This window comes from Patagioenas fasciata, chromosome 8 (assembly GCF_037038585.1).
Source record: "Patagioenas fasciata isolate bPatFas1 chromosome 8, bPatFas1.hap1, whole genome shotgun sequence".
NCBI classification, from domain to species: Eukaryota; Metazoa; Chordata; class Aves; order Columbiformes; family Columbidae; genus Patagioenas; species Patagioenas fasciata.
The window spans coordinates 34,857,022-34,883,336 of NC_092527.1; the positions used below are offsets into that span (position 1 = coordinate 34,857,022).

General features: G+C 36.4%; 1 protein-coding gene across 7 annotated transcripts in view; it reads left to right on the forward strand.

Moving 5' to 3' along the window:
• The window catches only part of ATRNL1 (attractin like 1), a 492,025-nt gene that overhangs the window by 82,135 nt on the left and 383,575 nt on the right, over positions 1 to 26,315 (forward strand). For all 7 annotated transcript variants that reach the window (XR_011740344.1, XR_011740345.1, XR_011740347.1 and 4 more), the window contains exons 10-15: positions 3,782 to 3,936; positions 12,423 to 12,507; positions 14,418 to 14,626; positions 16,810 to 16,928; positions 22,974 to 23,106; positions 24,388 to 24,569. Coding sequence is in view for 3 of the 7 variants with exons in the window: in XM_071812183.1 (XP_071668284.1) it covers positions 3,782 to 3,936; positions 12,423 to 12,507; positions 14,418 to 14,626; positions 16,810 to 16,928; positions 22,974 to 23,106; positions 24,388 to 24,569 (883 nt within the window). In the remaining 4 variants the exon portion in view is untranslated. The remainder of the gene's footprint in view (positions 1 to 3,781; positions 3,937 to 12,422; positions 12,508 to 14,417; positions 14,627 to 16,809; positions 16,929 to 22,973; positions 23,107 to 24,387; positions 24,570 to 26,315) is intronic.

The following is a 26,315-nucleotide window of genomic DNA, read 5'->3' on the forward strand; positions in this document are numbered from 1 at the left end:
TCCATATCCTTTGCATGTTGCAGAACAGCAGATTCTCTGCAACAAAATGGAAGAATTGTGGTGAGGGATTAGACTTTAACCAGGGGATTAATGGAGCTACACATCGCAGGAATGGCAGGGAGGAAGCTTTGCATGTGTTCTACAAATTAAAAAAAGGCTCTTGAGTTCAGACAACCATCATGCAGATGTAGTACACATGAACTGTTTCCACAGGGCACGAATATACTGCTGATGCACACTCAGGTAGCTGTTATATAGATAAATAGAGAAATCTAAGAACTGCGGAAGAGAAAACTCCTAGAATTGTTTAGGGATCATTAGTTATTAATATTCTTGGTGTTCCTATTTTTATCAGTTCCTTGCCCCTCAAGTTTATTGTAGCTTATGAATGCTTCATATATGTTATGTATAGAAATTGATCTTAAGTGTTTTTTTTCTTACCTTAGGGATGAACTGAGATCAAGAAGTACTTCTCAGCACATATTATTCTTGCAATTAAATATTTGTGTTGAGCACTAATGGCTTAACTTTAAGCACACAACACATACTCTCAGATTTTGGAAACATATGGGTTTGATTTCATGGAGGTTCTTGATTTTGAATGCCACTAAAGCACGGTTATTGGAAACATTATTACAAGAAATTTTTGTCCCTTTTAATTTATTTTTAAATTGCTGGGATTTAAATGCTCTCTTAGTATACTTTGCTCTTGGAACAGAGTGATATTGTGTCCTTTAAAGGTCTATTTAACCATGTAATAATTATTGGAAAATTTTTATTCATTATACGTATAAAAACTAATAACAAAGGCTTCTATCAACTCTATATTAGTGTAGCATTCTCTCTAGCTTGTAGAGAACTTAACTCTGTTACTCATTTTGTGAGTGTTACACTGGAAATCAGTTGTACTACGGGACCGAAACCTGACTGAGGATGGGATAATGACATGTAGTAAAAAATCTTTTTTACTGTATCTGTGACATAATCAGTATCCAAAACACTCAATGAGGCAACTGAGCCTGAATGTGCTACGGACGAGGATGGGGCATGAGGAAGAGCTGGGATCACGATGGCTTTCTCACGCTTGTGTCTGTGGCTTTTTTCATACTTGCATTTGCTTGTCCTTCACTCTCTGTTTTTCTCTTGCACTCGCTCGCCCTGTTTCTCTGCCTTGTCTGGCTGACATTCATACCTGTCACTAAGTCTTGGCATACAAAGCTGATGACTTGTTCCATTCAGTGGGCTGTGGGTTTTCATTTCTTCATATCAATTAGGCAGAAGCTTTATGTTTTTTGGAATGTGAGGGGGTGATATCTTAATTCCTAGTGTGAACATTATTTCTGATACATGATGGAGAACTACAGCATGTGTGATACCAGCATTGCTTTGCACTACTTGCATATTGCTGCAGCTGGCAACTGTGGGCAATGTGATGCTGGGCTTAGATAATGGCCTGAAAACGGAAGCACCTGCCATCTCCTGGGTATTTCTGTTACCATTATAATATTGTGCTGCTGTATGCAGCATTTGGCATTGGTATAGTTAACATGGACTGATGTTTGCAGATACACGTATCTGTGCATAAATAATGAATTCAGTGTAAAGTGTGCCGAGACTCTCACATAATTTGCATGTGATGGGTATGTGTTGGAGAGTTCTGAAGATAGCTCTTATCAGTGATGCTAATGAATAGTGAAAATCATGGACAAATTAGCAAACCTGATCAGTATTATGCTTCCACTTCTGCTGAATCTTAGGGAAAATTTACTCTTGTCAGGAAGGATGAAACTTGGCATACAATGTGCAAAAATGAAAGGGAAATACCCTGTACAACATGTGGATCAGCTCTGGGGCAATACACGTGGTTGACAAGTGGAAAAGTGAGTAACCCAAAGGAAAAATGTGAGGATTGCTCATTGTGGAGAGGAGAGAGTCCTTAGTTTTCTGTGGAACAGTCTATGGTTCTTTAGGCCTTTCGTGATCAAGACAACTATTTGCAGACAGCTGCAAGGCAGGATAATCAAGACAGAGCCTAGTGCGTAGCAGTTAATGTAAATTAGGAGGTTGGAGCTGTAGAAAACTGGTAAAGCAAAAGCCAGAAAGAAATCTGTAGTCCAAATGATAAGGACAACTTGTTCTTAGTATGATTCTTTCAACTCATAGCAGCAATATTTCTCCATTACTAGTTGAAAATAACTGTTGAAAATAATGTCTAGTTCTGTTTACTTGCCGCTCTTCATTTTGTATGTTGCTAACTGGTAAGTAGAACCCAAATATCATGTCGTTCTAGATAGATACCATAAGTATTCTCTATGGACCTACCTCCTGGTTAGGAAACTACACTTACATGGTGCTCTGTTTTCAATGTAAATTCATCAGAAATACACAACAAAAATGCAAGTCACTTAAGAGAACAAAAAGAAGGGTTAAAACCAGAAGCACACAGGTGGTATGCTGGTGGCTTGAGGGAATTACCATATTTTTAAGCAATTAAAAAAAAAAAAAATTCTCATTTACTTTCATTTAATCTTTGGTATTTCCTTTGCCATTCTTTCTAAGAGTAGGGGGTAATCTATTTAAATGACAATAGGAGAACTTAGGTTTCATGCCTTGCTCTCAGCTTACCCTGAACCCAGTGATGATGTTAAAATCTTGAACAAATGTTATCAGTGCAATTCAAGAGAGATTCAGTGTTATTCAATCAGAAGAAGAGATTGTAAAGTCATTATGTTTGTTACAGGAAATGAAGAACAAAACAGTTTAATTGCAGGTGTGAGCAGTGTGCAGTAAGACCAGTGAAAGTGAGAGCTTAAACTTGAAAACTGCTGAATTACTTAGGCAAATAAAAGCTTATTAGGGGAATGTAAGTAATAATCAGCTCTTCACAAGCTGGTCTACTTAACTAATTGAAGCTGGCAAAACCTACAAATTGTTACTCTCTCCCTTGCTGAGATTTATCTGCTGTGCTTGAATCAAGTTTGTATTCTGTTCTACTCAGCCCCACCTGTCCCTTTTAAACTGTGGTGTTGGAAGCTCTTGGCTACTCTTGGGCCGGTGATGTTGGTCTGGCCCAAAACAAACTGCACAGACAGACTGAAATAAATGAGGAGAGATCAAAGACTCAATGTGAGGGGACTACTGTGTTTTTTTTTTGTTTGTTTGTTTGGGTTTTTTTTGGTACTGAAATTCTATATGTTTGAGTTTGCCAGCTTGAATATACTTATGAAGCAGTGCAAGTGTTCTTCATCATACCGCAAACAACTTCTACCAGTTCTTTTCCAGCTCTGTGTTCACTTAATTATAATAATAATAAAGTTGTCTCCTTTTCCCGTACTTGGGATGGTCTAAAAATTATTTTACCCTTCTAAAGAATTATTTATTGGATTTCTTGATTGCAAAAAACCGACTTGGCTAAGCATATACAAGAATAGGAATTAATAATATGAATGGGTTTTCATTCAGTTTTGAGTAAAATTTACCATAACATTAATAATTTCTGAAGAATGTGAACATGATGTAATTTATTTCTGTGAATTATTTAACATACTTCTCGTTAATTAGGAAAAAGCATGGCATTTTAAATGAGTGCTAAATAAACTTATTGTAACATGAGAAAATTAATAATCTTAGAAACATCAGAATACATGTCATCATATTTACTGAGTAATAGCTTTAGTGTAGCATTTTCCTTGTATTTTGTATTGTTTTAATCTATACATTTTTTTGATGCACATATATCGTTTTTCACATGTTGGTATGTATTAATTCTTATATTTTGCAGGACTATTTTGAAAGAGAGTGGCTTTGCAAGATACCTTCATTCAGCTGTCTTAATCAATGGAGCTATCCTCGTTTTTGGTGGAAACACTCATAATGATACTTCTCTGAGTAATGGTGCAAAGTGCTTCTCTGCTGACTTTCTTGCATATGATATAGGTATGTATTGTATTTTTCTCATTGGAGTTTTGAATATCACCATGTAGCTTTCTCAAGTCCAGCTAGTGTGGTCCTTTAAAGTCTTGATTCCAAACACCTTGAAGTTACGTATAATTTATATTGTAAATTAAAAGCATGCTTTTGTTCCGTAATAGTCTTAAGTTTCTGGTTTGTGGGACAAAGCACAGTAGCTAAAATGGTCAGTTGATAAAAATGTGCATAATACTGTCTTGGATTATCAATACTGGATATGTTAACAGAAGAACTGCAAGAATTGGTGCATTTTGGTGTTATGAAAATGTACTGAACAGAGACTCTAGTGGTTATTACCGCCAAGTGTTGATTTATTTTTCGTATTGAGTATATATGTAGTACTAATAAAATGTGATGCTGAAATTTGAAAGCAAACAACACAGAAACCCACACAGAAACCCTAAAAGTCAAACCAAAATATTTTTCCACAAATAATATGTGAGAGGTTCCTCGAAAGGTTTGGAATTGGAGGTATTGCTCAGCTCACCACAGTGGGGTGGCGAGGTCAGGGTTGGCAGCATGGGGACATGAGGCTGGGGTGCTGGGGGGTGATGCTCAGGAAACGCTGAAAGCTGCAGCTGCCACAAGGTGAAGAGCGATCTGGAAATGCAGGAACTCCACAGCACACGAAGCAGAGTGAGGAGGAAGAGCCTCTTGGAAACTGCTTGTGGTAGGCAGCTGGTTGTAGCAAAGAGCCACAGGTTGGGCTGCCCACCGAGATGTATGGATTTTGCTGGATATCGTCCTCTGACAGGTTGCTTCCCCTCTTCCTGTGCATTTCAGATTAGAATGTTAATTAAAAGGTTCGTGCCTTGGAGACTGAAAGACATGACTTGATCAGGATAACTGCCCTGGTGTGTGTCTGTTCCACATAGAGCAATACCCCACGCAGAGTCTACCATGAGCAACCTTGCCAAGTGGGAGGAAAATTCTGGGGTGTGCTCCGCCCTATAGACTAATGGGATAAGTACATTAAATGAATCAGGGCAATAGTAGACTATGGAGTACTTCTGCACTGTCATATTAAGGATAAACTCTGTTTCCATGGACAACATCACAATGAAAATGGCTAAGTTATTTGTGTTTAGTTTCATGGGACAGAAGTCTCAGGAGGATGGTGCATAAAAAATACTTACTTCTGAAGCACCAAAACTCGCTAGTATGCAGTCCAAATGTCAAAATACAGAATTCATTCCCAGTTACATTGAGTTCAAAGGTAGAAGCAAATGGTAACAAAAGAACCCCACAAAACTTGATTGACAAGCAGCTGGGAGGAGGTTGGGCTGTCATCCAGGGAGAGTGAGATGATTGGAAATGACAGCTGACATGAGATAATGTTTAATGGAACAGGGTGCAAGTCATACCCTTAGGAAATACGAATTTTCTTCTGCAAACTGAAGGCATGTTGCTGGAAATGACAGTGACTGGTGTGCCCAAGTTTGGAGTGGCATGTGGCTGTGGAAGTTGCCTATGCAGTCCTAATGATAAGAAGAAAAAAACATTGAAACCATTCTCAAGGCCCTGGATATTTTTGTAGAATTTTGGCAACACATATTTAAGAAAGACAAACAGAGCAAGTGGTATTAAGGCTGACTTGAAGCATGAGGAGCCTTTGGGAGATGATAAAAGAATGTGGTATATTTAGTTTTGCTAGAGAGTGCTTGAGAGCAGGAAAGATTGTTGTTTATAAATATATGATAAGAATACACTTTGGAGGGAAGCTGCTTAAGGTAAACACAGTATTGTGACAAGACTATATGGGTGTAAGCTTTCAGTCTGTAGAATGTTTCCAACCGTTAGAGCTGTGGAGTTATGGAAAAGCCTCCCTGTAGGATTGTGAAAGTTGTAAATTTAAGTGAATTTAATAATCTGTTTCCTGTCTTGTTTATTGCCACTGCTGTTCTTCCCATAAATAGCTTTTTCCCCTTCCCTAATTTTTTCATGACCATATTTTATGCATAGGCTACAAACATAAACACACGGGTCATATTTGGGCCAAAAAGCACAGCCCCTTGTCCTGGGAGCTAAAAATTGGGAAATGTTATTGGAGTAGTCTGGGAAATGGACTTGTGCCTGATCCTGTTGTGAAAAGCTTGAGGATAGTGCCGGAAACTGTCTTGGGGAAGCGTTTATCAGCTGATTACGGTCTAGAAGAGAGTGAGACATGATAATTTTTATAGGACTAGCTGATGGCTCTTTATGGCTTTCTGTATAGATACCAACACAATATGTTTGCTTTCCTATGAAAATAATCAGTGAATTGAGTACATGGAACATATACGTGTTTAGTTCCTGCCAGTATCACCCAGTGTGCAATTGACTGTATCCCTGCATTACACGTTCTGTAGCTGCTCGTAGGCATCTGGTGGTGTGAGCGATCAATTTTATTCTCATTTCAGTTTACATCTGGTTTTAATTTTTAATGAAACAGAGCTCCCTCTTTATTTTAGAGGATTATATTACTTATTGTTCTACATTTATTTGTAGAATGTGCACTTGAAAATCCATAGTATGAGTCCCAAGATCTGATTAAGTGTAACTTTCTGACTTCTACACACCAAGAGCTTTTTGTCCTATTTCATAAAAATGTTGTAGGCTGTGTTGTTGCTGTTGTTTTCTTAAGGTGGAACAATATTTCAGTTCTTCTAGTTGATTACAATATTTAATATAGTATTTGTATTATCTTGCAAGTCACATCCACCATGTTTATCAAGTCGCTGAAGTACAAAAGAAACCGATGTAGTAATTACTCTTTAAAAAAAAAAAATCTATGAAGATTGATTTGATACAAACTTAATTTTCTCTATGATTCGTGTTGCAGAATTAAAAAGTCTCACAGCACACATTAGATATAGATATAGTTTTTCAGAAAATAGTAAGTGCTTATGTTACTAAGAAATAGATAATTATGGAATAGATGCATTTTAGAATTTTATTTACCTTGTATCACAAGTTTTTGAACAATGCTTGGAAGACAAAATATATGATTCCATCAGTATGTTTCCTAGATACCTTGCAAATGATGGAGTGTTATGCCCTTTCATGTAAAAAATGGGTGCTTTCTGGAAACCAGCTGAATCCTAGAGATAGAGCCTATACTATTTACCTTCAAGTCGGGCTATAGAGTACTTCTGATTGTATCTCTTAGTATATGTGGCATAGTTTTATGGATAGATTGCTTCAGCTTTTTATTATCCATGAAAACGCTGACTGTTTTTCATATTAATGTGGAATAACTATTTGGGAGGTTTAATCTCAGTTTAGCTGTTGAAGAGGTTGGCTTCTAATACAATCTGGTAATCCAAACTCCTTCTCTAGTCAATGTAGGGAGATGAGGATCTCCAGAGCGCGATTAATTTTACCAAACACAGGACAGAGCTGTTTTTTTTTCTTCTTTTTCTGGAATAGATATTTGCTGTCTGGGTACTGAACTAGTCTACATGTGTAAGTTTGAGCCAGTTAGACATGAGCGTTGTGATCCAGGAGCTCAACTCAGTTATTTGAAAAGTTTACTGCATCTGAATGTGTTAAAGCTGAAGACTTGGAGGTCTGGAGATGTTATAAAAACCATTATGATGCCCTAATTTTCACAGTTTCATATTGTTTGGTGTGTTTACTTAAATAGCAGTAAACATATGATAAACCTGCTGCATAAAGTGAGCTTTAGAAACCTCTACTATTTCAGAAACCTCTGATATTCTACCACCAGACTTGCTGAAAGTTGCTCTGGTAGCTCTTTGAAGATCCACAAGTGGTTGTCCTCATAGAGGTGAGGTATTTTCTGACCATGCTGTGACTGCTTACGTTATGCTGGAAGAGAAACCTTGGGAATGGGGACAGGTTTGCCACTGGGCTCAGATGCTCCAGTTGACCTGTGGTTTTCTGATGGTTTCTAACTGATGTTGGTCGTGCTGTTTCTTTATCTGGTGCTCACTGAAGTGCCATAGTTACCTGTTCAATACATAGTAAGAGGTTGAAGGGCCTCAGCTGGTGAGACCCTGCCTGCTATAGGTGTTACTGTTGGTATTCAGCCTGGGAGCTTTATTAAATTGTTCTGTTATAGCATTTTGAAAGATACTTGTAGCACTTTTCTCACTTAGAAAAAGATTTTGGATAGGTATAAGTAGCAAAAACGTATATGCAGTGCTTCTGCAAATTTGTGCTTTGTGACGACTCTTTGGAAATCAGGGAGTTATATATGCAAAGGACAGTTTGTGTACAGTCACCATACAAAATAGTGACAGTCACCACTGACTTAAAATTCTACTAAGTGCTCAGATCCTGGAGACATTAGTTTAAATAAACATGTAATAGAATTAGAGGGGAAGTGTGACACACATCAGTATGGATGTTTTTCTTATGTTTTCTTCTTGGTACAAAGTTTGACATTAGTTCAGTCTGCGTTTTGTCCTTCAGGAGCAAAATCACACAAGTCAGTTACTGTTACTGTTGGCCTCATGTCTCACCACTGCCTACGTACTGTGAAAGAAATATTTATGTATGTGTATATAAACAAATGCACGCAAGTGCACATGTTGGAGAACTTGTTTTCAGCCCAAATGTAGATTAAAAATTTCAGAGCTGTATTGTAAGACTTTAGGATGGATTTTTGAAGTATTACTTTGGCATTAGTATGACCTTTTCTTCTTTTTATTTTGTGAAGCCATGATCCAGGAGCTCTGCATGCCCCCTCCCCACTTAGTTTAGATTATATTTTGAGTATTCAGGCACAAACTTGGCAACTAAACATCGATTAATTGGACATACAGAATCAGCATTTAAAACAGAGAATCAGAGAATCTAACTACTCTAGTATTAAAAACAAACAAAAACCCAAACCAAACCAAGCAAACAAAAAAACACCAAAAAAACCAAAGAAACAAAAGACTTTTACTAAGAATAAGGATATTGATTTTAGTTTCTGTCCAAATGTTAATGTTTGTAAATATATTTATATATGCCTAAGGCAGTTCCTGTAGTTTCAGTGTATGAAGTATTCAGTCTCTGTCCTTCTGTTTCACGTGTGCCAATTGCTAAGGTGTCTGGATACCCTGGGAATGTGCACAGAATGACTGACAGGAATCCTCTAGAAAAGCCAAAAATCTGAAATAATTGGAACGCTGCTTGTATGCTTCTTGGTGGTAGTTATATTTCACCATTGTCTGTATCTATGGAAGAAGTGTAGTAACCCACACATTTAAGATAATGATATAGTTTGCGATGTTTCTTTTTATAAGACTTGTTACTGTCTGGGTTTCAATTTATTATTAATATGGATTAAATACTATACAAATTCAATAGCTTACAAAAGACAATATTGAATGTGAAATGTTAAGTCTCTTCTAGGGTATTCAAACAAAGCTTAAAAACTTGCCTGTTTGGGGGAAAAAACCTTCAAGATTATCTTATGAGATAAAACTTTTGTTTTGCTTGTAATCAAACATATTGCTTCTATTTTGTAATAAAATAAATTGGTTGCTCATAAATTGCTTGTAAAGTAAGTTGTTTCAACTCTAGTCTTTGTCACCAACAAAATGAATAAGTTTAACTGTCAAGATTTGTTCTTTTTCACTGCAAACCCATCTATTTTTTACAATTCTCCCTCCTTCTGGAGTAACAAATGGATTATCAATCTGCTATCACAAAGAAAATGTAAAGCAGCGGCTGTGTTAGATTAAGTTTTATGCATTCCTGAGCACTTAAGTCATAAATGTAATTCTGATTCAGTCTGTAGTAGCAATTACCTCCATATCACTATACTACTAGAAGAGCAAAACCATAATAATACAAGGCACTAATTGCTCCATTTACTAGTAAAGCCCAAGGTTGGTTTTTCTTTTTAATATTGCTTAGGGAATCATTGTTATGTATATAGACTCTGCTATAGATGTTAAATCTATAACTTAAATTCATGCTATTTAAAACAGTTTTTCTTTGTTTTCCTGAGGATAAGGAGATTTTTATTATCTGAATACAGAAAAATATTTATGCAGTGTGGATTGAATTGGAAAGTAAGTTTTTGGTCTTACCTAACTTCCTTGGTATTTTAGTTGGTGATGGTGTTTAGTTGTCCAGAGTCGCAGAAAAAAGAGAACTGGACAGAAGTATCATGTGTGTCTGTACTTTGTGAACCAACGTTTCTTCTTTTACCAGAATAAAACTGAGTAGTTATTGGAAACATGTATAGAGAACATACAAGTATAATCTGACACTGTATTCTACATACTATGTAAGGCTGTGGGTGTTACAGAGAGTGTACGTGAGCAGAAATCAATACATTGTCATTTCAAATATATTAAAATACTTTAGAATTGAGAAATAATTTTCTAAGGTAAACATAAAGTATGCAGTCCCATATATCTTTTCTTAAAGGTTAGCTCCAAATATAGTAAGAATTTGTCACTAGACCTTCCTGGCAGTGCAGAATTACAAATTTGATCCTGGAAGTATTGAACAGTGGTCGGTCTGTTTTGAGAGTGTGTCCTAACAACTTTTGCTCCCTGTTTCTTCCCCGCTCCGCTCTGTTCAGTGGAACAACATTAACTTGGAGTAGTGGAGAGTTACCTGGCTTGAACTGTCAGGACACTTTCCTTAGAGATGACTGCTGTAGGTTTAAATCCCGTAGGGTAGGAAATTAACCTGTTTCTCCTACATCTTGGATTGTTACTGTAAACGCTATTAAACTATATAAAATATTTTTTTCCTTTTATCATATTTTGGAAGCATGAACCCTTTCATTCGTTAAAGGAAATGGTGAGACTATCACTCTGAGAGGTTCCACCTGCAAGTTCTGAGTGGACTGGGTGCTTCTGTTCAGTCTTGAGTGCAGTATTGGGCATTGCAGAGAGGGGGAAGAAAGTGAAGAGGAGGTGTAAATCAGCTTCTCTTTGGTTCAATGCTTACAGTTTTTCATCTGAGTTTCTATGGTGTTTTCTGCAATGGAAATATTTCGGTCGGTTGATGTTCTCTTATATTCTTTACAAAATTTTGTAGATTTGGGAGTGAGTTGTCAAGACTTTCAGGGTCATTCTGAGTCTTTTTTAATTGCTGAAAATAATTGAGATGTCTATAGTACATTCTTTGCTATGTAGAGCTTACCTTCATTAATAGACTTCATCCAACTAATACAATGCACAGAAGGCTGTAGTATCAATAAGCAATGTTGAAAATCATACTGTGTTGGCTGCTTGTTACTTTCTTCTTGAAACTGTACAGTAAGTCTGGAAATTTGAGTACTTCAGAATATTTACATGAATTCTGAAGATGACAGGCAGGGATGAAGCCTATTGGAGTTTTTACCAAAAATCAGTTGGTTAACTATCTGTATTTTGTATTAACCAATCTGTACAGAGAAACTCAGATCAGGAATTTAAAGGTGAGCAGAAGTATTATTCTTGCACAAAGCTCTGTTCAGTAGTCACTGAGAAGGCTGGGAGGAGATAAGAGAGAAGGCTATTTGTAACGTGCTTCCTTCCCCCTTTTTTTCTTGTACTTTATTGAAAAGAACTGCCAGTTTGACAAATACCATCAGCAAGAAAGGAATTATTATATATCTCCAGCCCTCAGGGGTTTCTTATCTCAAAACCGGCCTTCATTATGGTTTTATGGTTTTCCTTTGGCATCAAATCCCTCTTTTTCTTGAATACATTTCAAAGTATAGGAGACACCATGGATTTGTATATATGTTTGTAAACATACGACAAATAGCATGGAACACTTTCCAAGATCAGATGAAAGTTTAGTGTGGGTTTTAAAAAATTGTTTCCTTTACCATCAAAGGCACAGGAGCCCAAACATGCTGTTTCTGTTAATATTCAATGACTTACAGCAGCAAGGACTTGATTTCACGGTATAACAGCAAGATTTTGCTGTTCAGTTGTACCATTAAAATGCTTGCTTTTTAGATATTTTAAAATGACAATATTTTCTTGAAATAGAAATTCAGGATTGTTGATCACTTATTGCCCAATAAATGATATTGCTTTTAGTCTGAATGTCTAATATAATTCAGACACCTTAGAGACATCAAATAACAGTGTTATGGTAGGGGATACACACCTTTTACATGTAATAGTACTCCTATTTTTGTCTGGAGCCTGTGATCATAAACTTCATCTGAAGCCTGTGATCCTAATAAGCATTAATTGGTGCCCCAGTACTGTCATGTCTTCCATTGAAACTCTTTCAAGAAAATCTCCCTGGCCTGTATGTACTTTCACCATTCTATTTAAGTAGAGGAAATAACAAAAGAACAATTGTGAGAGATGAAGTCTTTTAACAATGTATGAATTTTATTACAATATAATGTTAACAATTATAGTGACAGAAGGCAGAAATTGAGAAAGAGGTAAGATTTTTTGGGATGCATTGGTCCTATATGTGAATAAAACTATTTTATAAACGTTATGAATTATTTTATAAATGTTTCCATATGCTTTTGTTTTGTCTTCCAGCTTGTGATGAATGGAAGATTTTACCAAAACCTAATCTACATCGCGATGTCAACAGATTTGGTCACACTGCTGTTGTCAGTAATGGGTAAATAAAGTGTATTTTACATTTTCCTGACTGTTTTTCTGAATGAGAAAACCACGGCAGAAATTACAGCTGTGTGAAGTATGGTTCAGTGTCACACAGCTGATACAATTTGTTAACGTGAAAAGTAGTGCTTATCAGGGGCTTGGTAATCAGTACAGCTAATCATCGATTTGTTGTGTGCTGGAATCTGTTAAATGGCTTTTTGTGTGAACCTTTGAGTGTTACTGAGGTGTTTTCTTACTATTGTAAACTACGCTAAATTTGAAATTCAGTACCAACTATAATCCTCACTTAAATGTGAGAAATCTTTTTCTCTTTACAGCATGCTATAATTCCTTGTTTTTCTACAATCATAACATAAAAATAGGTAACTAAAATTTGCTTGGAAAAGACAAGATTTTGAAAAGATACTGATTTAATTAGAAACAGCATGATCTTGGAGATACTGATACAGTGATCATCATTACCCACTTGCAGGAAGAAAAGCCTGCCAGCATCTAGACTATATTAAGTATATTGCATCTCCTCTAGAATATGTAGTATTATTTGCATGTTGTTTGGTGAGTAGAGGAGCCCAATAGAGCTTCATCATCTAGAAGGAGCAGATGGAGTGGATTTGGAGTTTGCTGGATTTGGTGGTTGAACTTTGGTGCTTCCCTCACCCCAACTCCCAAAGATAAAATTGCAAGACAAATCTCTCCTTTTGGTGGAAAAGCTGTAGAAAACTGTAGTCAGGTTTAAAGAAATTTTTACTGTTTACTTGTCTGACTTTTACTACTGCTGGTTGCCAAGTGGCCTAATGTCTGACAGTTGCAGTATGACAGGTGACTGTCTTAATGTGTACTACTGATCTTTTCTAAGTTATTTATCACCCTAATAAACTCATTATTTAATTAAATATGGGCAACTGGCAGATCCTCTATATTGGATACTGCTCAGGTCAGAAGTAATGGTGCTGATAAGTAATACTACGAATAAGAGTTGGACAGATTTTAAAATAGTAGTAAGTTATAATTCTGGACACAGAGTACTTGAAATTATTCAATGAACAGGTTACTTCATTGAGAGAAGTTTGCTCGGAATTAATGAATTCAGCAAGTGGTAGTGTTTCATTCTGAGTTATGTTGTTTTAAGATATCTAAGCTAAGTCTGATACTTTGAGAACTGTCACTTTCAATGAATTAGTTTCGAGGTGAAAAAGCCAATGTGTTGTTTGTGGTGTGGTTTGTGTGTGTGTGTGTTTTTTTTTTCTTCCTGAACTTAATTCTCTTTTCAGTGGAGTTATATGTACAAAAAAGTGTAATATGAGATACTCTCCAAAGATTTGTGCTGTTGGTAACCATATGATTAATTCTGTCTTAAGAGTATAGGATACAACTAAGTCTTTCTTATTATCTTTTAACTAAGACTGATCTTAAATTTAAATGGGAAGGGTGCGGTCTCAAATCTCGTCTTCCAGTTCTCATGTCAGCAGCTTCTGCACCGGAAATGTTACAGAGAGAAATATCCATGTGCCAATTATTGCTGGCTGTCTTTGAAATCTTCTTGAAGAAAAATGTTCTCCTTTCCTGGAAGCCATTATTTCACTCTGTTCTCATTATCTAGCTACAAAAATGAGCAGTTTCCTCCATAGCTGCTCTTACCAGGCAGTTGGTATATGTCACTCACTAATACATGTAGCACAGTACACTTTGAGCAATTTTTTTATTAGTCTAAACTACCATGGAGAAATACATTAAAAATTTGACAATCTTTATAATGGAACCACTGACAGTCTTTATTAGACAGAGATGAAGAATGCTTTTTATAATATTATGTGTGTTGTTTTTTATTGTATATCAAGACAGCTAAAGAAATATATATATATAAAGCTACCATAACAGTTATATTTACTCGCTTTTCTCTCTTAGGTCCATGTATATATTCGGGGGTTTTTCAAGTGTTCTTTTGAATGACATCCTGGTGTATAAGCCTCCAAACTGTGAAGCGTTCAGAGATGAAGAGCTGTGTAAAAATGCTCGTCCCGGGATAAGGTGTCTGTGGAACAAGAAACACTGTGAATCCTGGGAATCTGGCCATGCTAATAACATCCTTAGAGCAAAATGTCCTAAGAAAACAGGTAAGTGAATTCTACAGTGTCAAATTTGCAATGTGATGTAGGAGATAGTGGAGGGAAAAAAAAAAAATGCCCCACAGACAAAACAACCAGGTGGAAGTAGTGATTGGACTGTTCCTCTCTGAGAATACCCAAGGCAAGAGATTTATGCATCAGTTTTTTAAATCATTCAATTCTGGATTTTTCTGTTTTAAATACAGGGAAATAGGAAAAGAAGAGCGCAAGTTTAAGGTCCTAAGGGATACAAAACATAGGAGGTTTCAAAGAGAAGATTTTATTTCGCTGGGGAGCTAAAGCATAAAGTGACTTTAGATTGAATTTGGCTTAGTGTGTTTGATGCATTTATAAAAGGTTGATCTTTGAAATATTGTAACTGAATTAATTTTTCTATTTCTCCACCTTACCCAATTTCAGGATGTCAGTGTGTGTGCATACATATATATATATGTATGTATACACACACACACACCTATAAAAGCCTTTGTATTTTTCTGATTCCAAGAAAGGATAATAGCAATCATAGCACAGATGGGCACTGCAAGTGATATTGGCATTACAGGCATATGGCGCTCTCATGTCTGTATGTACCAGTAAGCGAGAGGGAAAGCACTGCTGCTTTCAGTCGATTACCTATCAAACAGGAGTATTTGTGTAGTAGAAAACAGTACGGTCACAGCTGGAAACAAAATTGAGGCAAACGAGCCCTTTGCAGTTTGTCAGAATGGGTTCAAGTTTGTCATGTGAATTTCTGTGCAGCATTGTGATAAATATATTGCTTGAAACAGCTATTTAGTGCTATGAATAACTGTTGCACCCTATTCCTAAGTATTTTGGCTTGTCACAAATAAATTGCTTGTGAAAGTGGTGTTCTTATCCTTCACGTGAACAGAATATGCGTCCCTGCTACGTAGACCTGGTATTTTTTCTGTGCTCCTTTCCTTGTAGCACAGTATAAAATTCCTAACCAAACTTTGGCTGTGTGCTACATGTATGAACTACAATATAATTAACCTGCCAGTCTACTTTGAATGTTTGTTAAAAAATTATTAACTCTGCTATTATTCAATGCTTCGAGACCAGTTTATTTATCTGTTAGCTTTTATTTGTTTCTGAACTGGAGATAAAGTTCCAAACTTGGAGAAAAGGTGCATTATATAACAAAAATGTTACCTAGGTAACTTTCTGAAGAACTGCTTTTGTACAGTTTCATAACGTTTAGAGATCTAGAGTCTAGAAAGTTTCAGCTCTTTATAAAAAGAAAAATCTTGAGACACTAAATTCAAAGGTAATACAGATGAAAGTGGATCCTGCAAAAACTGATCGTATCAGCAGGTGTTTAAAAGACTAAACAAAACAAAGCACAGACAGGCTGAAGGAAAATCAAAAAGAGCAGTTTCTGAAGTACAGCTGCTGCAGCGGGAATAAACAACTAAACTTAAAAGAGATGAGGTGTGCAGAATTCCAGTTCTTCAGAAGTTGTATGGATGGTGCCATTTTGCTGCTGTGGAATCCTTCCAGTTTCAGGTGGTAATCTTCTGCCAAAACCCAATGTTTCGTATATTCTTTTGTACTACTCAGTTGTTATCTGGTTGAGGGTATCATCTGAGAAAACACTGAGAGTCAATATTAAAGGATAAGCAGAAATTTTAGTGGGTTTTGAAAAGATCAGTTCTTGGATGGTAAGGCTTCCCTGGCAAGAGAGAGAGCAGAACTGTAACTTAAAAGTCATTCTGAAGTTTACAACTTGATGTATAAAGACTTAATGTTTGTGTGTTGCTAATATCCATTTCAGGTTTTCTTCAGGTGTAGGTTGATTGCTATGCAAGAAGGTGATGGTAAATGTAGTGAATAAAAAAAATTTTAAAAAATCTGTGTTAAACGAGTGAAGAATGAATAGTTTAAGAAACTTTCTGATGCTTGTATGTGCTGTGCTAAGCTTGTATGCTGCAAATCAGTGAATGCTCCTTTAGTTGATATGAGACTTAGGAACCTTCAAATATAGTTGTTACTAAGGGAGTAAATCTTATTAACTGAATAAAATTGATTTCCTACAGTAACTTAAACCTTTATTAATGGTGAGAGACCAATAAAAGGATGTATCTGAAAATACTCGAAGCAAGTGTTTAAAATGTGGTATTATTCTCCTTCTGTGCGATGTTTCTCTTTGACTTTCCCGTGTGTTGCAGCGGCTGCAGATGACAGATGTTACCGATACGCGGACTGTGCGAGCTGCACTGCCAACACAAACGGCTGCCAGTGGTGCGATGACAAGAAGTGCATTTCAGCAAATAGCAACTGTAGCATGGTGAGTCTTTGCAAATATATGATCATGTTATTAATGCTCTTTCTTTTCTGGCTAAAGCAGAGGCCTGATGTAGAAAATGAAAGGGGAACAGTGGATTGTTTTGAAGACAAGCATAAGCATGTTTTCCTGGCTTTTGCAGGAAAAATGTTGTAGAGGGCAGAGGGCTGCAGCACATTTATCTGTTCCAGGGAAGGAAAAAAGTATTGTTCAGGATTGCGTTAGCCTTCTTTCTGTCTCTTGGGACAAATATTATGTCCTAATTAATGACATTTGGAATGTCCCAGAGTCATTAACAACTTGGATTTCGTGCATGTACTGTGTACAGAATGCAGACAGAAACCATGGAATCCCTTGAAGGGTAAAGGGTGGCTGTTTTTTTCCCTTTCAAACAAGGCCACATTAGTCTCATTTGTCTTGGTATTCTGATCATAGATCATCGTAGAAATGTTTTGCTTTAAGTCGCAGAGTCATCTTATTAAAGGAATAGGAGCCTCTATCACCATGAGATTAACTGGCTTGTGATGATTTGGTAAGATTGTTCTGATCTTTGTAATTACAAGGAATAAGAACATATTGATTCATACAAGCTTGTATTTTTCTATTTTTAACGTTGCTTTTATTTTACATTGTTGTCTACCAGCTGCTGCATCTCTTGCTTTTTAATTTGATTTTTGACAAGCTTATAGTAGTATTTGAGCTTTATAAATTTTGTCTCCTTATATTTTTCAGCTAGCCACAGACAACTGACTGTACTTGAGTTCAAAATCCTTTCTTTACACTCTTCCATTAGTAAAAGTAGCTTGCTCTCTGGTTTGAACCTGATGCAAATCGATCTTGTTCTCCAGACAAATTAAGGTGTGAGTTGAATTGACTCTTAACTCAAATTTTGCCTGTTCGGAGTGAGCACAGCCAGCTCTAATCACTGGCATTTGTAGCTAGTCACTACTAATAAAAGCAATGCAGACACAAATTCATCAGCAGCCACGTTATAATTCTCTCAGAGGAATTTCACATTCCAGGCACTAATAGTTAGTTTCCTTTGTGATCTTCAGGGGCTCTTCCTTTCCTAACACATTGTACTATATTAGGTGCCGGTTTTCTGACCGTGGTTTTCAGCTCTTGAGCAAGGAACAGTTGCTAAGGAGCAGACCATCCTCATTCCTAGTAAATGTGGAACATTGGGTATTTTAGAAGCTTCTCTGTTCAGTATTCTTCTTTGACAACCTTTCATGGCCAAGATAATTGACATAATTAGCAACTGATGTGCCAGTCATCTCTATATCATTGCCTGTCTTTTATTCAGGGTTTGAAGTGGATAGCAAAAACTGTTAGTGCAGTTACTAAAGAATGGGATAGTGAAAATTAATAGAAAAGATTTCAGAAAAGAGTTACTATCATAAGCTAAAGGTGCCTATTGCAAAATGAGTGTGTTGGCTGCAGGATGATGTAGACAGAATTTTGCAGCTATCGACATAAACCTACCAAAATAGCATCAACAGAATGGCACCATGTGGAGAAATGGAATGGATCAGGCTGACTATCCATTTTCATAGACTGCTACTTCTGGACTAGGCCCACAAAATGAAAATGTTGTGACAGTACTGTGATGGTAATATGGGATAACAAGCTGTAGATTTAGAAACATCACAAGGAGAAAGCCCCATTTTTGCAGTTGTGCAAAGACCTTGATCTGTTACTTAGATCATAGAACATCCGGATGAGACAGACAGTAATGTTTTAGAATCTGTTGCTTTCGCATGATGGAAACTGGCCAGCATACTAAAGATATGTTTGCAATCAGTTTGGCATTGGTCTTGTGGTCATGGATAGCAAAGCAGTGGCTGCTCTGCCGATTGGAAGGGCTGTAAAATGCGGAAATATCCCTGAAATAACTCTACTTGGACAGATGGACTTCATAAGTAGTACTAATGCATTGATGATACACATATACCTGCCCATGATCACCGGCTGATGTGAGTCAGCAATTAACAGCACACTGTTTTCCCTTGCTCTGCAGACTCATGGATCATCAAGGTATATATCGTATTCACACCTGATGTAATTGCAAGCACAGGCTTGCAGAGCCAGGTTGTTTTGGAGGTCTGGCTCATTTCAGCACTAGTGAGCTGTCTTTATCTCCCATAAAAACTTACATAAGCGGGATACTTTTGTAGTCTGTTTTTAGTTGACCCTAATGATTTTGATTCTTTATATCTTCAAAATAACTCTTCCCATTTCCTGGCTCCACACCAAACTCAATTTCAGATCCAAAAAGCAGACCTGAAAGGCAAGCGTCAGGAATTAACAAGAAATGGCTTTCTTCTCATCTTCTGTTGATTTACTCCTCTACAGGAAAAATTGAAGGAATCACTGAAGTCAGGGTAGCTGTAATAATATGCTCCACCGGTTGTCTACAATGTTGGCCCATAATCCTTCCGTTCATAGAAATGTTAGCTGCACACACTAAAAGTTTGCAAATAAAGTAACTTATTCCCATATTACTTAAGGAAAGTATTTTGAAGGCTTGAAATGCAGCAGTAATATAGTACTAATCTTTACCTGAAAAATTTTGATTGAGAGAAAATGTTTTATTTTCAAGACCATACAAATGCTTGGGGAAAAAAAAAAATTGAAATAAACCCACTTTCCTTATGAAATTTCAGCTCGTATTCTGAATCTTCACATGAAACTTGTTGAAATACCTTTACCTGTAACAAACAGCAAACATATGGTAGGGAAGAATAAAGAAGAATAAAGACATTGGGATCAAGAACATGAGGCAATAGCACATGAATGTGTAACACTTCTTTGGTGGCAATATGGACTCTGATGTGTCTTTTCAAGTGAAATGCATGTGTTCTTTTGTTTGGAGAGACTGTGATGGGAAGAGACAGAGCTGAAGTATTCCTGCATACAGTCTGTGGTGCATTTTTGAAAGCCTCATTGTTTTCAAAAGCTATGAGGGGAATGTGTTCCTTCTGTAACTGTGACCAACCACCCCCTTATCTCTAGTAGCAACCTCTGGATTTCTCGTGTGTTGGTCTCCACACATGCAATATGATAGAGCCCCAGTTGATGTAAGTAACCTAAATACAGCCCAAATTGCTATGTAATTAGGAGTGTTTTATATCTGAGTGTGGCAACATAAACTAAACATTGTAGAACCCATGAAGGGTATGATAAAGGGCATCTTGCTATGGGATATCGGATACGAGAGGATGCTTCAAAGAGAGCTATAGTCCTACACTGTTAAATATTTTTACACAGTGCCTTAAAGAGAAGAATTGTCTTTTTGTAATGCTTGCATGGCTTCCAGAAATTTAACATCCTCTTTCATGATGGGAGTCCTTGGATGCTACACTAATACCAATAATAATTATAATAATCATAGCAATCTGCCTACATTTGAGGAATTAAAAAAATAGTCAGGGGGAAATATATAAAGTAGGAGAAGGAATTGCAAATATAATTAAATTTATCTTGGAGAAAAAAAAAGACGACTAAGGAGTATCCAATAGTAATATTTGGGAGTAGCTTCAGAGAAATAGTAGCAAACCTATTAGATTAATTATTTATGGTTAGACTAGGGAAACTGGACAAGATTATACCATTAACTTGAAAAATCCAGGAGGAGAAGTACGTTATATAATAGCAATTTCCGAAATTCCAAGATAAATTACTGTAATATTTTCATTCTACAGTAGCTCTGCAGAAAATCACTGCAGTTCATAAGTCTGTCTATATACCACTATATCAAGATCAGTACTGAAAAAATCTAAATCAGACATAACAGGGAAACTTTATATATAACATGATTTACTCATACTTCGGTGTATAAACTTTATAAATATCCTAGAGCATTAGAGAACTTCAGTAGCAGATGGGCTGTCATATTTCTGACTTTTGTTGGGTTTGGTAGCTTAAGTTATAACCTTAATAATGTGTTAATACAAATTACCTATTGGATTCACATCTACATTGAACTAATGAGATTTTCAGGCAAGCAATGTTTAAATTGGATTTAAGGGAAATAAGTGCTGGGAATAAGGGAATACAGCAGAGAACATTATTACAGAATAGTCACTAGTACTTTGAATTTTATTTTAAACATTAAATAACGGGCAGACAACAAGCTTCATAATTAGAAAGTAATAGAACAAATATCTTGGTTTTGTTGGAAGATCATAATCTATATGTAATATCACTAAAAAGTATATAATTTTCAAAAACAATCTGAATGCTTAAGGATTTTGAATATGTCATCATGAAGTGTTAAAAGTGAGTATTAGATGCAGTATTGTAAATGAGCAGATGGTGGTCACTTGTCCTCTGAAATTCACTGTAAAGCATCTCTCAGGCAGTTTTGTGAATATGCATCGTGACTGAGTGAAACTATAAATGTAGATTTGTACCAAAGATTTCTTTCTTTTGTGCTTTACTATTTGTATGCATTTGTTGCCCTAGATGGACATTCTTTTACTTTATTTCATTGCCTTTTGCTCTGTTTCATACTGTGGTGTAGATGCCTCCTCATAGAACTGCTTCTCAGCTTCTTTCTGCTTCACAGTAGCCTTTCTTGTAGGCCAGAAAAATAGTAAGTACTTTTTATAATAAGCTCACTGATGAGCATCTGATACAATAAAGGCAACAATCAAATCCCTAAACAGCAGTGTTCTTCAGCAGAAATGAAACTAGTCCTGTGTGAGATTGAAAATTCATTTTAACAATTGTATTATTTTGGGACTTAAAAAAAAAATAATCCGAACAACATAAAAGGAGGCTGGTTGTCTGCCCTGCCCTCTGACTGCAGTAGGTTGATGTCCTGTCATCGCTATTACTCCAATACCAACAACTGTGTAAGTTACTGTCATATTGCCCCTTTAGATGTGCTTTATCATACTCCAGAAGACTATAAGAAAGGAAAGCAACCACAACTGTAATGTCAACCATATGTTTGCTATTTAAGTGCAATCTGGTTTTGCTAGTATGGATGAATGTATCTTTTGTTGTTAGGGTTGGACAAAGTGACGTCCCAAGGTCCCTTCCAACCTCCACAGTTCTGTGATACTGAGAGTGTAAGGCTGTCTTGTACAATGACTTAATTTTAATTATTAACTTGAAATGAAGTCAGTATGGACAACTTCATGGATAAGCTGATGAACTGGTTGAGGTTTTGGGGCATTTCATTTAATAAAATATCAATATTGTGTCTTAATTAAAAGTACTCTGTGGTGGAGGAAGAAGACTAATTTGGAAAGGAAGACCCCAGTTTTTAGGGGAAACAAAACAAACCCAAACCAACAAAAAAACCCCAAACCCAACAAAAATACCCAAGTAAATATTCCTTCAGTGTTTATTCCTTTTCTTGTATACTAAAGTACCGAATAAATAATGTCATTCCTTTTTTTTTGTCATTCTTTGACAGAATGGTTTCCTGTAGGTTCTGTAAATTCCATACTAGCTATGTTGCATGCAAGTTTAAAGCTGTAAAACAGCATGTTTGGAATTTTTGACAGATCCTTGTTGTGCTTTGTGACTACTGGTCTAGAGCTCCTATTTTTTTTCATTTGATCTAGAGAAAACAAAGTAGAGGATATTCTTGCACCTTCAGTCAATGATGTGTAGTCATTTTACACCTTTATCTTGCACCATTTTTTCTATTCTGTTGGATTATTTTACTTCAAGCTGCATAGAATGAAATAATTTAGTGGGAGCATATCCTTGATCTTTCTAAGAAACAGAGATTTAGTTTAGTTATTTAAACTCTTCCTGTGTTATGTACAGGGAAGTAACATCTTCAAAGTACTGTTTGACTCACTCGAATCAGTTGTGTAGGACAGGTGGGGTGATTTCTGCTCTGAAGATGCATTTTGTACTCTCTGCCAACTGATAATGGAATCTAGATAAAGATCTTAAATTCACCATAGCTTTTAGGTGGCTGTGATTTTTCTGGGAGGCATCTACTTGCATTTCCGTTTTGACTTCTGGTTTGTGGGTAGTTTGACAGGTATTTGAGATTGTATTTTGTCCATTTTGTTTTTATAGTCGGTTAAAAACTACACCAAATGTCACGTGAGGAACGAACAGATCTGCAACAAACTGACCAGCTGCAAAAGCTGCTCGCTGCACCTGAACTGCCAGTGGGACCAGCGGCAGCAGGAGTGCCAGGCGCTACCTGGTAAGGGCTGCGGGGCCGCGATGCTGCTTTTATAGCTTTCACAACTGAGTAAATCTCTGGCGTTATTGCCAAAGAATGTTTGCTCGATGGGTAGACCTGGGTTTGTTTTACTCGTGCTGACTCTCCTCACCTGGCTGTGCCTGTGAACTGCTCAATATATCAATGCTGCCTGTAATCTTGTTAGGAGAGGTAATATTATTAGCGAAGGCATAATGGGATGTACCTCTCCCTAAGGAGGCGATGAGTTCTACCCTGTGGGAGATCAGTGAGAGCAGAGCTGAATTGCCATCCTGAGTCCCTTACTGTTGCATATTCACCGACACTGTTACTTTTGCTAGCTGATGTATTATCTTCTAAGTTATACTTCAATTATACTTTGATTTTTCCTGTGCACATAGAACCTAAGATCTAGTTTCTTGATTGTCTAATGTTGGTAATACTATGAAAGCAGTGAATTTTAAAATGCTAATATAAAATATTTTCAGAAGGTGACTGTTAACGTTCTGAGATAATATTTATATGGTAATTCATAATCATAACTACAGATATGCAGTGTATTATCAGAACCTTTTTCACTTGATCCTTATGTCCAGATGGAGTGAAGGACCATTTTTTTTCACACAGATTATTCATTAAAAAACATAAATAAATTTATTCTGCACAGCTTAATACTGCATTTGTGTAATCTTTGTAAAGATTAACTATAACAGTTAACAGCTGTGAATTAGTCATCTCTTAATAGTTATCTGAATCTGAGTAATGCTGAAATATGTTGAAGAGGAAATATTTTGTAAGATGTTATCTGAATTTCCTATCATTTTGATTACATTCCTACTTAAGCAAATCTAAATGCAAAGACAGGATGATAAAGCAAAGATAGGGTAAAGATGTGATCTCTTAATTCTGAGACAATTGTTTTCAGATTTTGAATATAACATGTTAGGTAAAGTGATTGTTTAAAGTGCTATTGAGTATATACATAATCTTTAATATTGTGCACAAATCTTAATACAGGGAAGAAATAATGTCAAAATTATATTGTTTCACTGAAAGTTACGATATACCTTATAAATATTTATTAAGTTGTTAAAAGTTTCTTTTAATAAAAATACACTACTCAATATGTTACTACTTGGTGTTTTAGAGTTTATGTGACATGAAAAGGGAAATTGAGTGTGGGATGTAGTCTGAATTATGATCTCAGGAAGATAAAATTCAGACTCCCTTAGGTTTTGAAAATCTCTTTTCAAATCAGCTTTAATCATATGCTTTTTACACTAGCTCATCTGTGTGGGGAAGGATGGAGTCACATTGGAGATGCCTGCCTCCGCATAAATTCTAGTCGTGAAAGCTATGACAATGCCAAACTGTATTGCTACAATTTGAGTGGGAATCTTGCCTCATTAACAACCTCAAAAGAAGTGGAATTTGTTCTGGATGAAATACAGAAGTATACACTTCAGGTAACTTGAGTAGCAGTAATTGATGCTTATGTGAACTAAATTTGGTTTAAGAAATCTATTTTAGGGATTTGCCCAAAGAGAGGAAAGATTATGCCTTCAAAGAAATGTAGCATGGTGCTAAAGACTGATGTAAGTGGTGTGCAGGATGGTAAGGAAGTCTCTTGTTTGAAGCTAATGACACAGCAATTCCCAGGTGTTTCTCCTTACCAAATCTAACTGTTACAGGTTCCTGTTTACTTTCAAGATGTGACTCGAGAGAACGGTTGGAACAGTCACCTGGGAAATCCCAGCCCTTTTCAATACGCTGTGACAGCGGGAATCAAAACAAGACAAAATAACTTTCACTGTAACAGCGAAAACATCCTGACTTTCACATCAGTCTGCGTAAAACTGCTCACAGGGTTGGTTTTGGGTGGTGAATAGCTGGGCTGCTGCAGTTGAGGACGGAGTGGTAATAAGGTGGATACTTCCCCAGAAAACCCCATATAACTGGTATGTGGGATCAAAGGGTCACAGAGAAGCTGCACTAGTATGTGAAGCCTGTAGAAATTCCCTGTACAGCAGCACTGGAATGAGCCAGGAGCTGAGTAGCTTTCTGTGATAATGATGGGAGAGGGCTGAAAATTCTTACATGCCTCTGGCAAATACAGGAACCTGCCATCAGAATATTGCTTAGGAAAGTGATCCATTTAATTTCTTAACTGTGGGACAGGAGAAGGGAAGTTGGAGATTAATTACCGTTCCATGGGTAGTCAGGTTCATTTTTTTAGAAGTCAAATATTCAAATGATTATTACTTTGTTTAAACTGTTTGAAAGCTTCCTACATCATTGATACACATATATGAAATATATGTATGCTGAAAAGATGTCAAACACCATAGTGTACACTCAGGCAGGATGCCTTGGCAGAATAAGATTCCATTACAAGCAAATCAGTTCATCTCTGCAAAGGACATTTTAAAAAGTGTGTTTTTTGGTTTGTAGAACATTCAACATATCTTTGTATAAAACCCCTAATTTTTAAGGAGCTTAGGATTTTACATTTACAGGAAAATTATAATTATGAATAATAATTAAGGCTTATATCAAGCTGGTGTGTGATCTGCAAAGTTGTGTTGCAGATGAATTGAGATGCCTACAAAGGAAGTGGAAGTTAAGGTTTGACTTTGTGTTATACTAGATCTGAATGTGAGAGTTTAAAGGCGTATCCTGTGAATCAAAATATTCTGTTATCCTTTTTATTGTTCTGTTTCAAGGAAGAGATGCAAACATAGGTTATGTGCTCAAGTGTTCTTTGTTTGGTTGGTTTTTTTCCCCAGTAAATATAGGACCTGGACAAAGCAAAATTGTTTTACTAGAAACACATGGATTTTCTATTATTTGCTAATAAAGGAGAGAGAAAAGTAATTCTTCTGTGTCAGAAGATCTCCCCTGATATTGTACTTACCGCAGCCTTGAAACACATTCTGTCTGTCACCTCTTTGATATGAGATAATGTTGAAAACGTAATTGAAACCAAAATAACGAAATCACAAATGGCAATGATTTCTCCAGTTATTTATATTGCTGCTTTTTTCTTTTCTTTATTTTTTTTTTCTTCCCCGACTCCTGTTAAAACACTGCACAGTGGGCCTTCAAATCTAATAGTGTGTGATAGAGTACTGATATGACTGATATTACCTGACTGGCTTGAGGGATAGGTGAGAAATGGCTTTTTTAAGTGTTTGGAAGCTAGATTTTCCTTA